Source organism: Colius striatus, chromosome 4 (assembly GCF_028858725.1).
Source record: "Colius striatus isolate bColStr4 chromosome 4, bColStr4.1.hap1, whole genome shotgun sequence".
In the NCBI taxonomy this organism is placed as follows: domain Eukaryota; kingdom Metazoa; phylum Chordata; class Aves; order Coliiformes; family Coliidae; genus Colius; species Colius striatus.
The window spans coordinates 79,019,604-79,036,593 of record NC_084762.1 but is presented as its reverse complement, the minus strand read 5'-3'; the positions used below and the strand labels follow the sequence as shown (position 1 = coordinate 79,036,593).

Genomic DNA, 16,990 nt, shown 5'->3' with positions numbered 1-16,990 from the left:
TAATGGATGAACACCTGTTAATTTTTTTATTTTATTTTTTTAAAGGCACTTAGGGTTTACTTCTGAGCTCCTATTCCTTCCTATTAAGATGGCCCAGAAGCTACAACTTTCACCAATTCTGTCTGCAAAATGCAGCATGGAACAGACTTGCTACCATTCAAAGGCCTCGAAGCTGGAAGTCCCTCTCAACACCCAAGACAAGAGCTTTAGAATAGAATGTTGATACCAAAGATGTATCCAAAAGAGAAAGGTGGACAATAACGATGACTCTCAAACCCTGAGGTCCTTCCTTTTGAAAGACTGCAAAGTTCTGTTCATTATTTTACTGATCCCTGTGAAACTCAGTATGCTGTAACCCTTCTATAGGTCATTTCAAAAAGGTCGGTCTGAATGCAGGTTCTGCTATTCTATTCCATATGATTTTTTAAGTTGTTTCTATAACTAACTTTACAGATTTACTCCATATTAAGCTCTACTCATCCACAATCAGAAAACAAGGAGAAAGAGATACTTCCTGTAGCAGTTAGGAGCATAAGAGAACAATGAAGGCAAAAAAATGCTGGCATTCATTTTTGTGCGCTACTCTGGCTCTGTGAGATGAACTCTATGGCTCTCAGCCTTTGTTAAAGAATTGATTGGTGTTTGGCTAACTTACATCGTCGAGTAAGAGATCTTTTAATCTACGAAGTCTGATGGGAAGATTGCAAAAATTTAACACTGCATGGTACACACAAAAATGCAATAAAACTGCCAATATGATCATGAAATATGGCATTGCTTTGTCATGTTTTTATAGTACCTGGAATCCTTTTTAAGAAATAGTAAGCACCCTTCTAGACAGAAAGTATTTTTTTTTTAATTCAGGTTTTACCTTTCCATAGCTTCAAATCTCATCCCAGTTAATCGTTTAACTCTGTGGCTCCCAGGAAACTGACGTCTTAGCTCCTGAAGACAAAACTATACACATAAAACCAAAAATACCACTGTGAATATAATGATCTACATGGAAGATAGAAAGAAAAAACATTACACAATTTCTTAGCTGATGAATCCAACAACCTGAAATAGCACTTCTAAGTAAAGTAAATACCAACTTTTGAAATAAGCAATAAAATGTATTGATAAAGAGAACCTCAGAAACTGAAACTTCTTTCTGTTAGAAGGCTAATTCTGAGAAGTATTTTCCATACAGGTCATTAGATCATCAGAACTTCTTGGAAATAGTTATTTGTCTAGAAAACTAAACTCACTTACTAAAACAATTCTGATACTATTAAAACTTCAAGTCTACTTAGTTGTCTCATAATAACAGAAGACAGTAAAAAAAAGATGGTAAGAGCTTATGTGATGCTTCTTTAATAAATGGATACCTTACAATGGAACATGCTAATACTATGCTGTGTGTTTATTTTTAAAACAAAAATTGAAATCCAAAGAAAATGTTTGTCACTGGCTTGGGTTGAGCCTGCTGGCAGAGAGGCATAGCTTCTAACTTTTGAAATCAATCAGACACCTGGGCTGGATAAAAGAAATTCATCACAGACAGATTTCTCTGGATTAGCAAAAAAAGATGTTCGGTTGAGGGACTGAGTCACAGCTTCCCAGAGCAAACTAACTCTAACCATATCATCAGTGTGGCTAAATAGCAGTGCAAAGTTTTGAGCTGACTCACTGCAGTGGGAGGCAGGGCAGTCCCCAGGCTCTCAAAAAGACCAGTGGTTTGAATCACATTAAAAGCTTCACATACAACCCTCCTTTTCCAGGCATTTTATTTACACAACTCAGCTTATAAACTTGTTCAGACTTAAGGTTCTAACAGAGGCCTATCCACATAACCTTTTCGATCTCGTCACATCCACTGGTCAAAGGAAAAATACAGAAATAAATCAGTAAAAATGAGTAGATTCCCTATCTGTTTCTGTAGATAAGCAAGTTGCTAGAACACAGTAAAGAGAAACCTTCACATCTCTCCACACGCAAAAAGTAAAGGAGAGAAAGAAAACAGTAATCAAATAAGTTAATGCTTAGCCTCAAGTAAGCATAGAATATTTTAATCATGATCATAGGATCACAGAATGGTAGGGGTTGGAAGGGACCTTTAGAGATCATCTAGTCCAACCCCCTGCAGAAGCAGGGTCACCTAGATCAGGTCATGATCATCTTAGTTTACAACAAACCATGATCTTAACAACACAGTTTCACACAGTAAGATGCAGGTTTAGTACAGAAACAGTTTACTGGCACTCACCTAGTTTACTAGGTGAACTGCTGCTGCTCTGGACAAGAAACGGTCACAAAAAACTACGTGTACTTGGCAGCACGTTACCTGACATCTGAACTAATTTGTGAATGGTCTTAAAAGACAGGAAAACTTACAGAAAACTCCTGAAGAGTAATTTCACTCCAGCTTTTACAGTACAAACAATCTTCCATATTTTATAAACAATTTTCAGACAACAAATCTGCCCTGTGGCCTAGTGATCTGAGAATCCCAAAGGCCAGTGATTTTCAGTATAAAAACATGCACTACTTTTCATCAATAAAATTTTTAAATGTCCAAAATGGTAACATTTGTAATAATATTAAACTCCATAATCTGTGGATAGACTTATACATCTAGAAAAACCCACTCAACAATATAAGATGAAGTAGCACTCCAATGCAGGAGTACGTCAAGACCGGAATTGTTCACATTAGATCTAACTGCACAATCACTATTCAACTGAATACAGCAACCACAAGGCCGAAATAAACTCCTGTAGAGTAAGAGGAGACACAATAAAGTGACAGGAAAAGCTGTGAGACAGTCACAAACAACTCGCTGTGACACTTTAGAAAACAAAAGTGCATGAATAAACCATACTAGTTGAATCTTCAAAGTATGCTGCTGGACTCAGCAGCACCGAATGTCCTCTTTTTGAATTTAACTTATAATCCCCATAATCATTTATGTTACCTAAGACTGGTTCTGCACTGCATCAATAATCGACTTTTGAGTTTCACTCAGCAGCTACAAAAGCAAATCTAATTTGTATGTAAAACTTAAATTTGCAGTTATTTTGTTTTCTGATATTTTTAATCCCATCTGGTTTTCATTGTAAAAGTCTGAAAAAGGAAAGTAAATATAAACCTGGACTTTAGCGTGTAAAATACTAGTAGTGCAAGTGCCTGCCAACAGTAGGTGATTTCACTAAAGCATGCACGTGAAAGGACTGGCTGGCTGCAGATGATGCATTACACGGTCATTTTGTGCAGGACAGAGAAGTCAACAGTAATAAAAGAAAAATAAAAAACTAAAGTCAGATAAATTACTCTGAAAAACATCCCAGTCTCTTCATTTGGAGCAGATGAGCCCTATCCCCCTAAGCAAAATGCTTCACAGCTGTCAAAAGCTCACTGCTAAAAAACAGAAGTTCCAAAGCTGTTTGTCTACTTTGGGGCTGCAGCTGTAGCAAAAAGCCACATATGATGTTGACTTGTTTGAATTAATTACTTCTTTATTATAAATCAATTACCAAAAAAAAAAAATTAAAACCCAACTAAATGTCTCTCTAAGCTTTTAACCTCTTTTCTGAGCTGCATATAAAATGTTGCACTCCTCCATTTCAAACAATACTCCTATGAAGGTACAGAAATTTAAATTTAAAATCCTTGCCAGAGTTAGTAAAAATAGTGTTTCACAAAGGATCTTTCAACACTGCCTCCCTCTACAATTTCATGAAAGTCTTCCTAAAACAATCCTGAAAATAAAGACCAAAACTGTTTTAGATATAAATCAGAACACAGAAATATAATTATTTAAACAGTATGTCTATTTGGTTTTGTTTAAACAGACAGCTATACTACAACAGTATTCTCTTATGAGGAAGAAAAGAAAGGGACGTTCAGTGGGTTCACGACAAGTTCAGTGTGTTGTGCTGTATTTTCCAGTGTACTCTATTTTTACCTTGTACATACGGGATGTGAAATAAACTTGCCTAGTTCTGCCTGCTTTCAAATTGTCCTTTTTCCATCTACATCCTCTAGTCTGAACCCTTGTATATAACAGACGATTAAGTTTTAGTCAGACGACATCAGAAAAAGCTCAGACTTTATGGGGCATTTCACCATATGACACAGAACAAGACACTGGAAGAGTAACCCCCAGTTCCCCATATAAGACCAAGACTCCTAAAAACACCTTTGCTTTTCCTTAGAATAAGCTTAAGCTTGCTGGCTTTCAGGGCATAAGACAAGCTTGCAGGTTTTCCTCAGTTTTGTGATGGAGGAATGAAAACATTATTAAAATTTGCCTGCAAAACATTTGTCTTTTTCAATTGCTGCCTTCAAAAGGATTAGCTAAGATTGGTTGGGGTTTTTGTTCGTCTTAGTACTTTTTCATTTTTAATCCAGTGATCAGGTGTTACAGTTCTAAATAAACTCATTTTATCTAAACCGTTATTTACATAATTGAAATAATTTTCCATATAAATTGGCTAAACCCAAATATTAATTAGCAATATTTTTATTGAGAATCAGTGAATAATTGGGATTGAAAGAGACCTTTGGAGGTCACCTACTTCAAATATCGAACCAAAACAGAGCTAGCTTCCAAGTGAATGCAAGGGCATAGATCAATCCAATTCCAAGCATCTCCAAAGGAGATGCCTCTTGTCTCAAAATGTCCACTAACCCCATTGACTGGAATTTCCTCTGTTGCAGCTTACATCTTTCACATTTGGTTTTCCTGCATATCTACAATAATCTTTCTCCACCTTCTTTATACCCTCTCATTCAAAGACAGCAAAAAAATTCCTACTTAGCTTTCTCAAGATTTAACAATCCTAGATCTATCAGCCTTTCCTTATACATTATGCAGTCCAGTTCCTTATTCATCTTGAAGACTTGCTTCAATATGTCAATGACTTTCTTTGATGAGAGCCAACACGATATATAATATGAAATGCGTAACAGGACATTTTACCTCAAAACATTCAAAAACCCAATATAATTTGAGAGGTTTTCAATAAACAAACACTCTCTGTACAATATGGCAACTTCAATATTATTCTTGATATTTAGCCCACACCAGAGTAGCTGTAAATATTTTCATGGCTATTGGAAAAGACATGATCTATCTAAACAAAAGTTACACGTTAGGGAAGGTGGGTGGAGGCACTTTCTTCCCAGCAGTGTATTTCTCGATAGATATTCTACAAGTCCAAGCTATGGAGTTCAGAATATCCTAAAACTGTCCAAAGAACTATCTGGAAGAGATATCCATGAAGAAAACTTAAGGTTTGAGGGAAAAGTCAACTTGAACACTTACCAATGCCAAATCATCTCTACTGCAGTCCAGGGCAGCAATCATCACTTGTTCATATATTATCCAAACTGGACACAAAACAGATATTAAATGCAGATAATTTATTTTGTAAGATAATGGGAAACACTTACAACATAAATAAGATTAATGAATTTTGTCTGTATAGTTTTCCCCTTCTATTCCTGTGGATCACTACTGAAGTAGGGACATTTTAAGAAACTACTGGAATTAATTAAAAACACGTTTAAGCCATTTTATTGCTTTTAGTAACAAAGTACCTCTTGACATCTTGAAAGGCAAAAAAGTTCTAATTCTCTGCTTTTCCTAATGTAGCTGCAGTCTTCTAAGCAGATCCCCATTAGGACCTGGAGAACAGCCACTTGGGATAGAAAGAAAACAAATTTCCCTTAACTCTTTCATTGCTGAAAGTCCTACAAACATTGTCGTCTTCTTGGAGTTGAATAACTTCTCTAAATCAATGACAGATGACATTACTTCTGTTCAAGGCCTATCAAGTTCTTGAAAGTAAAGAACTTAACAGTATAGCTACACTAGTGGCAGAAAAGAGAGGTTATGGTTGAGTGAAGTATGTAATGCGAGTACTAGAATATTACTTGTTTTGAAGTCATGTAAATAAAATCAAGTGCACTCAATATTTCATAGAACTGAAACAGAAGCAAATGTCTTCCAAAATAAAAGACACAAAGTAAAATAAAATACAAAATAAAAATAACAAAGGCCCTCTCTTTTCCAAAAAATAGTTTCTATGAGAAGAAGTTCCAATATTTTTAAAATAAAATATTACTTCTTCCTAAGTATAAAAAAGCAGAGAAACAAATACTAATTTGCCCATAATCAGTTTTCTCCACTGGAACTATTGTCAACATCTATATTCTACTTTAACTATATAACATATACATTTTTTCCATGAATGTAAAAACATAATCACAATACAGATATAATATATCCATGATATAAATTATATATTATGCTTTTTAACAAATCTAACCATAAGAATACAATATTTTCACATTTTATGAAACAGCGCTCTCAGTTCAATCAAATTGCTACTTTGATGCTTTACATATACAACTCATTCACCTTTTGTGGATACTCAAGAAAGAATTCTAGCTCTACTATAGGTGTTTGGGGGGTTTTTTGGTGGTTAATTTTGTTTGTTTGTTTGTTTTAAAAAAATTGTATACAGTTGCCATTATGATACAATGAAAAAATAATTAATTAATGTCATTAACTGAAATTGGCTAAGAACCTCAGGAGCACTGCAGTTAATTTGTCCAATGAATTCTGAATGTCAAGTTTATGAAAGAATAAAACACATGTACCTTGAAAAGAAGGAAAACTCAACACTAGACAAGAAAGGAATGTCTCAGCCTGTATTACTGAGAAGGGTGTTGCAGAAACATCTGAGAGGACTATAAAGCTCCTCAACGATTTCTCACTAAAACACAACTCTCATCAATTACTAGCAATGTGGTAAGAGAAAGTAAAATCAGCTTTGGTTTTCAAAGTTCTTCTAAAGCAGAGTATAGCTTCCACCACTCACTTGCAAGTCAGTGTATCGAGCCTGCTCATGGAGTCTAAAACCAAGCACGTTGCTCACAGTAACAGTGCAAGGCCCTCACACAGTGCAGCATCTTCTTTAGGCACTGAATCCCCGAACAGACTTTAGGACTCACTGCTATGCAAAAAGGTGTCTTCAATGGACTTTGGGTACATTATCTATGTATTTATATTCAAAATTATTTATAACATCTGCAGTGGCAAAGCTCCTTACAACAGAAAGAATTCTAAACCAGAATTATAGTTCAGAAGGTACAAGACATTATACAATCTGAATTATAAAAAAGGGAAAAAGAAGAAAGAAGAATAAGAATTAAAATAACAAACCTAGGTAAAGGTAAACCTATACCCTCTTGATACACCTTGTTATAACTTATTTTATGCTTATAATAAGGAATGCTTATAATAAGGAGTAGTATGTTTCTAAACAATCCTCTTTTAGTAAGAAACATTATAGGTAAGCTTCTATCTACAGAAATTAGTGTAAGGTAGTTAAAATCCCCTGAAAATACTAATTTTATGAATAATGGAAACTCAGACTTACTTTCAACTACAATGTCACAAATGTAATGTTATAATAAAAACAGTCCTGCAGTATTAACTCCTGCAGTATGTATGACGATTAAAAAATACCTTTCTCTGTTACAAAAGATGCTTTTCGGTTTTTTGCCACAGTGCTGAAGAACACTACTCAGTCAAATGACAGCTAGATAACAGTTTCACATTAAGTCTTCACATAATGGACTACCTACTAATATAACAAAGTAACATTTTTCATTGTTAATTTTTCCATTTGTTTTCATCACAGCCTATATTTCGGGGAAAAAAATATCTAGGAATTCTCCCAGCTGATAAGGTTAAGAAAGTAACATATTTCATCAACGTCAGCAGATATGGAAAGGCAACATAGACATACAAAACAAAGGCTGAAAAAGGAAACAAAATCAGACAATGAAAGTTTTTTTAAAATAACAATGTTTTACTTACTGTCATCTCCAAGTTTAGATGCATATTCATTGATTAACTCTTCTCCAACGTCTACTATCTGTTCACTGTTCCTGCAGTTCTCTTCCCTCCATTTCCTCATTTTATCACGCATATCTGGGGACAAAGGGGGGAATAAAAAAATATATTGAGTATCAAGATTTATGGATAGTAATGAATTTGAATTTTCTTTCTGGAAAATCAACAGGTTCAGAGAGCAAGGGAGCTGAAAAAGTGGCTTCTACTAATACTAGAAAACTACTAGGGAACAGATAGGTGTACCATACCTCTGAAACAGTATCACATAAACCACTCTCATGTTTTAATGTAACTGACTCAAATTCTAAGCTTGCACTCTCAGGTTAGTAACGTATGGAGTGAAAAAACCTCATACCTAGTTGTCCCATAAATAATACCATTTAATGGACACTACCTACTGTTAGGAAACATAGGGTATGAGAGATTTCCCCCAAGTAGTTTTACACTTATACTTACAAACAATACTAAATTTGCACTTCTGCTCCAGGCGAATACATTTGCAAATGAAATATTAGAAAAATTATGAGAACTGAATTACAGTTCAGGTTTATCATTGTAAGCAAAATGCTGTGAACTTCCACTTTAAAAAGAATCTGTGTGCTCCTATGGACAGGAGCTTCACGAAAGGAAGACATGGAAGTGAAGGCTTCCTGCATCAGGGAAGTGCCCTAAGGTATAAAAACTGTTGCTGTCTATGTAAGACAGAAAAGATGTTTTATTTTAGCATTAGGATTTTTGTTTCAAGACTACACGTACTATGTGTCAGCTACAGACAGCAGGCACATTCGTGAAGTCAGCTAGAGAGCACTACCTAGCCAAGGTTTTACTTATCCCCTAGACCAGGAAATTGCTAAGAGTGTGTTCGTATACATGCATATATTTTTATATTCCCAGAGATGTTCCATTTACAAGAACAAATTTTGAAGAAATTTTAGGAAAATATTTTTTTATTAATAGACAGTGGCTTTACTAATCCAAAGGTACCGGGACAGCTGTTGCAACTATTTTTTTAAACCTTTACAACAGCTGGAAAAACAAACACAAGTATAGATCTAAACTCTGTCGAAATACACCACTAACATAACTGACTGTTACAAACTAAGCACTCAACTTTCTTCCATCTACCTGAAGTGATCTCGGTTGCTCATAAAACTGTTATTGTGTCACATTTTTTATTTTGAAAATCAAGCAAAACCACTGCAGGGTTACATTTCATATCTATGTGTAAAGTTAAATGGCTCTAGACACATGATGGTTCTTGGAAATTCAAAGTTAAACAGCAAGAATGTGAGAGAACATAAACATTCACAAAAGCTGACAAGTTAAACCGTAAAAATAAATAAGCTGTCTGATTTCTACCCACTCATTTACTCAGAAATTATCAATGCCTCCATTTCAGTGCAATTCCAAATGGATTAGTGCCTGAATTTTTTATTAACAGAACTTACATCTACCATTCATCACCCAAGTGCAGCATTTACAGCAACAGAAAAAAAGGACAGAGGACAATGTTACCAGCTGATGATCAAAAAACAAAGTAAAAAAAACACCCCAATTTGTTCTCATTAACACAAATCTATTGAGAGGCTGCTCAGTTTTAGAAATACTCAATTTTAAAGAAAATAAAGATGAAAGAAAATGTTACAAACTGCAAAAAAAATACACAAAGCTTTTTACAAGGTTGTCAAACTTAATGAATTTTTTACTAAGAAAGCTAGCAAAAGAGTCGGTCAATAAGAATTTAAGCCCTGGAGTCAAATCTACATACAAGGCTGGGCAGTAGCAACTGGGGATTTTTTTATTAAGGAAATATCTAGCTTTAATTAGTGCTGGCTGATGTGGTTGCTAAGCTGCTCTCCATCATTTTCAAACAATTCTAGAGGACAGGCAATGTGCCTGAGGACTGGAGAAAGGTCAATGTTTTCAAAAAGGGCAGGAAGGACAGTCCAGGAAACCACAGACAATTAGTCTCATCTCCATCCCTGGAAAGGTGATGGAACAACTTATCCTGAATGCCATCACTAAACATATGAAGGAAAAGATGGTTATCAGGGAGAGTCAACATGGCTTCACCAAGAAGAAATCCTGTTTGACTAACCTGATATCCTTCTATGAGAGTATAGCTGGCGGGCTAGATGAGGGGAGAGCAGCAAATGTCATCTACCTTGACTTCAGCAAGGCTTTTGACACTGTCTCCCACAACATCCTCATCAGAAAGCTCAGGCAGTGTGGCTTGGATGAGTGGACAGTGAAGTCGATCAAGAGCTGGCTGAATGATAGAGCCCAGAGGGTGGTGATCAATGGCACAGAATCGAGTTGGAGGTCTGTGGCCAGTGGAGTTCCACAGGGATTGGTTCTGGGGCCAGTCTTGTTCAACATCTTCATCAACGACTCAGATGAGGGACAGAGTGTACCTTCAGCAAGTTCACTGATGACACAAAACTGGGAGGACTGGCTGATTCCCCAGAAGGCTGTGCTGCAGTTCAGCAGGATCTCGACTGGCTTGAGAGTTTGGCAGAGAGGAACCTCATGAGGTTCAGTAAGGACAAGTGCAGAGTCCTGCATCGGGGAAGGAACAACCCCATGCATCAGTACAGGCAGGGGATTGACCTGCTGGACAGCAGCTCTGCAGAGAGACCTGGGAGTCCTTGTTGCCAACAAACTGAACGTGAGCCAGCAATGTGCCCTCATGGCCAAGAAGGTCAATGGCCAATGCATCAAGAAGAGTGTGGCCAGCAGGTCAAGGGAGGTTCTTCTCCTCCTCTACTCTGCCCTGGTCAGGCCTCATCTGGAGTCCTGTGTCCAGTTCTGGGCTCCTCAGCTCAAGAGGGACAGGGAACTTCTGGAGAGAGTCCAGCACAGATCCACCAAGAAGATCAGGGGACTGAAGCATCATCCTTATGAAGAAAGGCTACGGGAACTGAAGCTGTTTAGTCTAGAGAAGAGAAGACTGGAGAGGGGGAGTCTCATTGATATTTACAAGTAATATTTATAAATGGTGGATGTCAAGAGGTTGAGGCATTCATTTTTTCTATAGTGGCTAGCAACAGGTAATGGGATGAAGCTGAAATATAAAAAGTTTCACTTAAACGTAAGAAAAAATTATTTCACTGTGAGGGTGATGAAGCACTGGCACAGGCTGCCCAGGAAGGGTGTGGAGTCTCCTTGCTTGGAAGTCTACAAGAATCGTCTAGATGTGTTTCTGTGTGACCTGATCTAGGTGGACCTGCTTCTGCAGGGGGGTTGGACTAGATGATCTCTAAAGGTCGCTTCCAACCCTACCACTCTGTGATTCTGTGACATATATATAAGCTAGTCTTGAGCAATTGATATGTTTGATTTAGTCTTAGGTTCTCTTAAATTAGCAAGTTCTGTACATAAAATAAAAACATTACAAGTTCAAAGGAGCAAACATACTTGCCACAATATTTGCTGCCACCTCAAACATAAGAAACCATCTGCAGCAAGTCAAAATAACCTGTGTGTTATTTTTGTGTCTAAGGCATCAGTTAGTTTGGCCTGAGTAGCCAAGAAGTAATTATCTTATAATTATTTACTCTTTGATTGTTCAGTTGAATCAGAGTTTTCAAGTCCTCAATGTCTAAAAGCCCTTGATGAAATGAAGGAAGTTACTCTTAACATTGGATACCTCAAAATGTTACCTTGATATATAACCACTACCACCAGAAGTCACTAAGGGATCCCATAACCATCATATTTCTAAGAGCTCATTTATATATTGTTCTTCTGTCACAGACACCACACCTCACATCCATCCACTCTCATTTTACAAATCAGAAACCTCACAAAACCACCAATTCAACCAGTTTACCTAAGTGTACAGGGTGCGCAACAGCCTGCTGACTGCACCTGTGAGTATCAGGCACCCAGGACTTTGTGGGTGCTGCAGAGGCAAAGGCAGCTCAGCTGGACACTGTGGATGCTGTCTGTAACCAGAACAACTCAGCCCTCAAAGTGGCCTCAACTAAGATCTCAGCATCTAACCTTTGCCTGCTGTAATCCTATAAATTCATTTATAAAGTCTAGAGTAAACTGATCTGTCCCTTTGATAACAACTGAAAATTAGGAATACCTAAAAGCTGGCAAACACAGCAGAGCATCAGCAGAACACAACCAAAACATCTCACCAACACTTAAGTGCACAGATTAGGGTAGATACAATGTTAGACTGATTTCGATTTCTATTTCTTTGTATCTTTCCATACAAACTGTGAATTCAGTTTCTAAGACATTGGAAGTAAGCCATCTTGTCATCTAAAGTGGACTCTAATGACTAGAGACAATCCTATAAGATAGAAGTGTTCAGTTTTTAAATGTTTAGGATTCTCTCTTCCAATGTATTTTTCCTCAATACACACATTTGCAAGAAAATAGCCTCACATATACAGATGGTTAGATCTCACCTTACAAAGCATTTTATGATATTTTCAAAAACTACAAAGAATTCCTTGAAAAAAGTCTCATTTGAAAAGGTAACAAAAATCCTTTGTATGCCACTACTTAAGAAGCATCACTTTTACTACAGAAAATAGTTAATACTAATTTAATAATGCAGAAAACTTAAGTAACTTAAGCAACAATCATCATGAGCTATTAAAAATCTTCAAAATTATTATTTTCATTTGGTTTAAATTTATATTAAAAGAAATCTAGTTTAGAGAATATGCCATCTCTGTATCTTTTTGTTTTTGATATCCAGTGAAAAATTATTGACTGAAACAAGAGTTGCCACTACAACATTCAAAGATCCCCAGAAAGCCCATCTATCACTAGACAAAAGTCATTGCTTCATTTTAGCTGGGTTTGAGATGTTAATGCTATTATGCTTCTGTGCATGGAAGAGAAAGAAAAAAGAAAATCGGGTGAGTTCACTGCAAATGCCAGTTTTTGTTTTATTAGTTCTTGACTTGCTCCTAAAATGAAATTTTATAGATGGAGTTCTTTTCTTTTTTTTAAATATATGTCCACTAATGGGCCAAATTCTCCTTTAACATGTCACTGAAGCCACAGTAAATATTTACAAACAATCTCCATGAAGTTCTACGTATCTTAGGAGACTCCTATAAGAGGCTGTACATCAAGGGTTTGACATGCCAATCTAGTACATTAAGCTTCTTTGCCAGATCTGCAACTCTTGGCTCCCTGTCACTCCACGTAGTTTTCAATTCTCACACACGAAGTATGAAATATAATGCCATTTTCTACAGGATAATTACCAATAGTGACCAAAAAACAAACAAAAAAAAAAGCAGGAAGATACCTTTGTCTCAAATAAATAACCTGTAAACTTTATGATGCATATCCGCACATAAGCACTTCTTTTAATGTCACAGCACCCTGAGGCTGTATTTGAATCATCTGAATCAATTAAGATCCTTAAGTTAAATGAGAGGTCTTCCTCCTCCACAGATTTCAAAATACATGATAAATATTAAGGCACAGAAGCAGATAGAGAGAAAATTAAAGGCAACAGTTCCAACAGTGGAAAACACAGTTTTCAGTTATCTTTCCTACTCAACACAAAATTTAATCATGGATAAACTCTCACCTTTATAACAAAGAATCAGAGTGAAAAGTGAAGTAAGGTATAAACTGCATTTCATTGTCTTGTGTTAATTCTTCTCTAAACTCCAATCCCAGTTTCATCTTTAAGCAATATGTAAGTGTAAACTATCTTGTTTAGAAAGGATTGAGAATGTAAAGGACATTTTCCGAATTAATCCAATCATACACCTAATTTTATAGAAATTAAGCATTTTAGATGAATTCAAGAGACGCTACATTAAATTCTTAGAACTACATTCAAGTTCTTTGCTAGGGTGTAGATCACAGTGCTGCTGGGATCCACCCATGAAATGCTTTACTGCATCACGGATCTGTTAAAAGGAGGAGAGGAGGGGAGGGGAGGGGAGGGGAGGGGAGGGGAGGGGAGGGGAGGGGAGGAGAGGAGAGGAGAGGAGAGGAGAGGAGAGGAGAGGAGAGGAGAGGAGAGGAGAGGAGAGGAGAGGAGAGGAGAGAAGAGGAGAGAAGAGGAGAGGAGAGAAGAGAAGAGAAGAGAAGAGAAGAGAAGAGAAGAGAAGAGAAGAGAAGAGAAGAGAAGAGAAGAGAAGAGAAGAGAAGAGAAGAGAAGAGAGCCTTCTCTGAGAAGAGCCTTTGCACAGTCTGTTGCGGGACTCCATTTTCACTTGACTTTGCATCTCTTAAAATAGAGGAAAAAATACATAACTTTTCAAATGTGTGTTTATAATGCAGAGATATCCCCTTGTACCAACACAGATCTTTGCCTATACTGCAACCCTTTCCTCTGGACATAAACTGGAAGACACCAACTGAGAAACTGATGCAATAAATCTCCCCAGCTACTCCCTCAATACACCTATATGCAAAACCATGCACCTGGCTCAATGCCCATATGTCAATCAAAACTCTTGTAAATAGAACATGGAGATTATTTCTCAGAGCTGGATGCTCAGTATGAATTATCCAAGTTCATTATCCTTTGCATTAGAGTATAAAGAGAGCAGCTCTGCAGTGCTCCCAGCCAAAACAATCTAGGGCGAAGCGTATAGAAACATACCCACAGTGTACTCTGCCATTGTGTAAAAAATCTTACTTCTCTTTCTAATGACTGAGACTTGAGGAGGAAGAAAACCCTAAATCTCTGGCATTTGCAGTAATGTCTGTTGAAACAAAAAAAAACTGAGGAAAGTCTTCACACAACTGTTTAAGAACAACTTCTGGGAAAGCCTAAAACATCACCAGTACTACTTCATACAACTCTCCCTCTTGTACAGTGGCTGGCCTGCTTTCTATCCAAGCTGAGCTTCACAACTGCTATACCTTGGTCACAAGGGTTATAAAAGAACAGACAACCACGGTTTTCTCAAAGTGCTAAATTAGTCTAATGACATCATGGTGATGCAACCAAATATCACAGCAAAACCAACCATACTAACCAACCACCATATATGCTGCCAAGAAAGGCCCTCTTCTTCATTTTCAGTCATTCAGTTACAGTACTATTTTCTTCAATACCAGTTAAAATATTTTTTTAGATTAACGTAATTTGAGATGAAAACTGAGTATTTCAAATTCCATTTTGTTTTACTTCCAGCTCCTATAGAAAAAGGTTCAGCACAGGCACTATTTGATAGGCAAACTACCAGTATCTGCTAAAATACATCCTGTGCTGTGCTTCTCCTCTTGTTGCCATACTACAAAATCAAGTTAATCAATGATCCATGCTCAGAGAATTATTCTATGGCTCAATTATTTCTTCATAGATTAGCAGTAAAGAACTATGAAAATGAAGATTACATAGCTTCTCTATCCATTCTTTTCTCCACTGTACGATGTTTGCAATGTACGGGACCACCTAGCTACCTTTATGGTAAAAATTACAGAGAAAAACTAAGTTATTCCAGACAGAAAACTGTAAATAGGCTCGAGTGCTGAATGAACTCACATTTCAACACATACTGCTTACAAGAACCCCTGGGAATGTCAGGTAAACCTTAAAAAGTATTGCTATATGAAAAATAACCAAAAAATCACTGTGAACAAACAGATACGAAAGCTACAAAGACCCAGGGGGCAGAATTTTCAAAACCTGTTCTGTTCCTTCAGGGCTTCTGGGAGTTCCTCCACAAACGCTTACCATCAAGTTTTCGGAAAACACCAGGTAATTCTCACAGGTCAACTATAACACAGACCGTTGATCCAATCAAGAGGCCACTGCTTCTGGTAAGCGCTGCATTAGTATTTTGGGGGGTGGGCGTGCAGCAGGGATGGGAGGAACGGCCTGCCGCCATCCCCTTTGACACGGGGGTCGGTCCCGCGCAGCCCCGCGGGACGCTCACCCGGCCGCACACTGGGGACTGGGCTCTCTCTGCCACCTGGGCGACCTGCGCTCAACGACTCGGGGACCCGTGGGCTCCGAGGGGCTGAGCGCAGGTCGCGCACTCTGCGCCTCCGGCAAGGCCGCCCCGCTGGCCCCGGCGGGCCTCTCCCAGCCCAAGGCGCTCGGCAGCTGCCAGAGCCGCCAGCCCCTCACCCTATCCTCATGTGCCGCCTGCCTGCCGGGGTAGGATCACCGCCCGGCACCGGCTGCTGGGGTGCAAGCACCGTCCTGCCCCGGGCCGGGCCCGCTGCGCCGCGGGCTGCGAGACACCGCCCCCGGGGGGGGGGGGGAGGGGGGCACCGGCGCCCCCGCCCTGCGCCCGGGGATCGGTCGGCGCGGTGTGGCCCCGGCTGCGGCCCCGGCTGGCAGGCGGCCCTCTGGCCGCGACGTTACCTTCCCAGGTCACGTCGTACATCTCCGACACCTTCGCCATCTTGGCGGCCGCCCGCGTGACGCGCCGCCGTGACGGCCCCGGCCGTCATTGGCGGGCAGGGCGGGCGGCGCCCGCGGCGGGCACGGTCGGACACCCGGTCCGCCTGACGCCCGGGACGACCGACACCCGGCCCGCCTGTACCGGCCCGCCTGACGCCCACCCACCCTGTGCCAGCCTGTCGGGGCCGCTGCGGAATTCCCGCCCACCGCTGCCTCACGGCGGGACCGGCAGCAGACGGGATGAGCGCGCTCGATGCCGGTCCCCCAGGAGCCGAAGCGCGGGGGGGCGGAGAGTGAAGCCGGCACTTGTCCCGGCGTGGGCTGGGGGGTTTGCGTAGTCCGCGTTCACTGCGACAGCGCAGTGACCAGGGCAGACGTGCTGTTTTTTCTCCCGTGGCACTCGGTGCTCGGCCCGTCCGCGGCCAGAGGCCTGGCTTAGCTCAGTGGAAACCGGAGATGGCACGGTGAGCTGCAGGTTAATTCCTCTTTGTTTAAACTGCGCAGGAAGGGTGTAGAGTCTCCTCCGGAGGTTTTCAGAACCCACCTGCACGTGTTCCTCAGTGACCTGATCTAGGTAGACCTGCATGAGCGGGGGCGTGGACTAGATGATCTTTAGTGGTCCCTTCCAACTCCTACCATTCTATGATTCTGTGATAATCCACGTGAACTTTCCATGTTCAATTTGCATGGTGCAAGGTTTGATACCTTGAATACACACTGCATGAGAA

At 39.4% G+C, this 16,990-nt stretch overlaps 1 protein-coding gene across 3 annotated transcripts in view; it reads right to left on the bottom strand.

Moving 5' to 3' along the window:
• The window catches only part of EMC2 (ER membrane protein complex subunit 2), a 46,827-nt gene extending 30,311 nt beyond the window's left edge, over positions 1 to 16,516 (bottom strand). Inside the window, exons 1-4 of one of the 3 annotated variants that reach the window (XM_061994949.1) lie at positions 16,428 to 16,516; positions 7,874 to 7,987; positions 5,309 to 5,373; positions 872 to 957 (exon numbers count right to left, since the gene is read on the bottom strand). In XM_061994949.1, the coding sequence (XP_061850933.1) occupies positions 872 to 957; positions 5,309 to 5,373; positions 7,874 to 7,985 (263 nt within the window). In that variant the 5' untranslated portion in view covers positions 7,986 to 7,987; positions 16,428 to 16,516. Of the gene's footprint in view, positions 1 to 871; positions 958 to 5,308; positions 5,374 to 7,873; positions 7,988 to 15,587; positions 15,856 to 16,223; positions 16,305 to 16,427 lie in introns of those variants that run through there. The other 2 variants (XM_061994948.1, XM_061994950.1) reach the window with 2 other exon arrangements.
• Between the last annotated feature and the right edge of the window lie 474 nt (positions 16,517 to 16,990).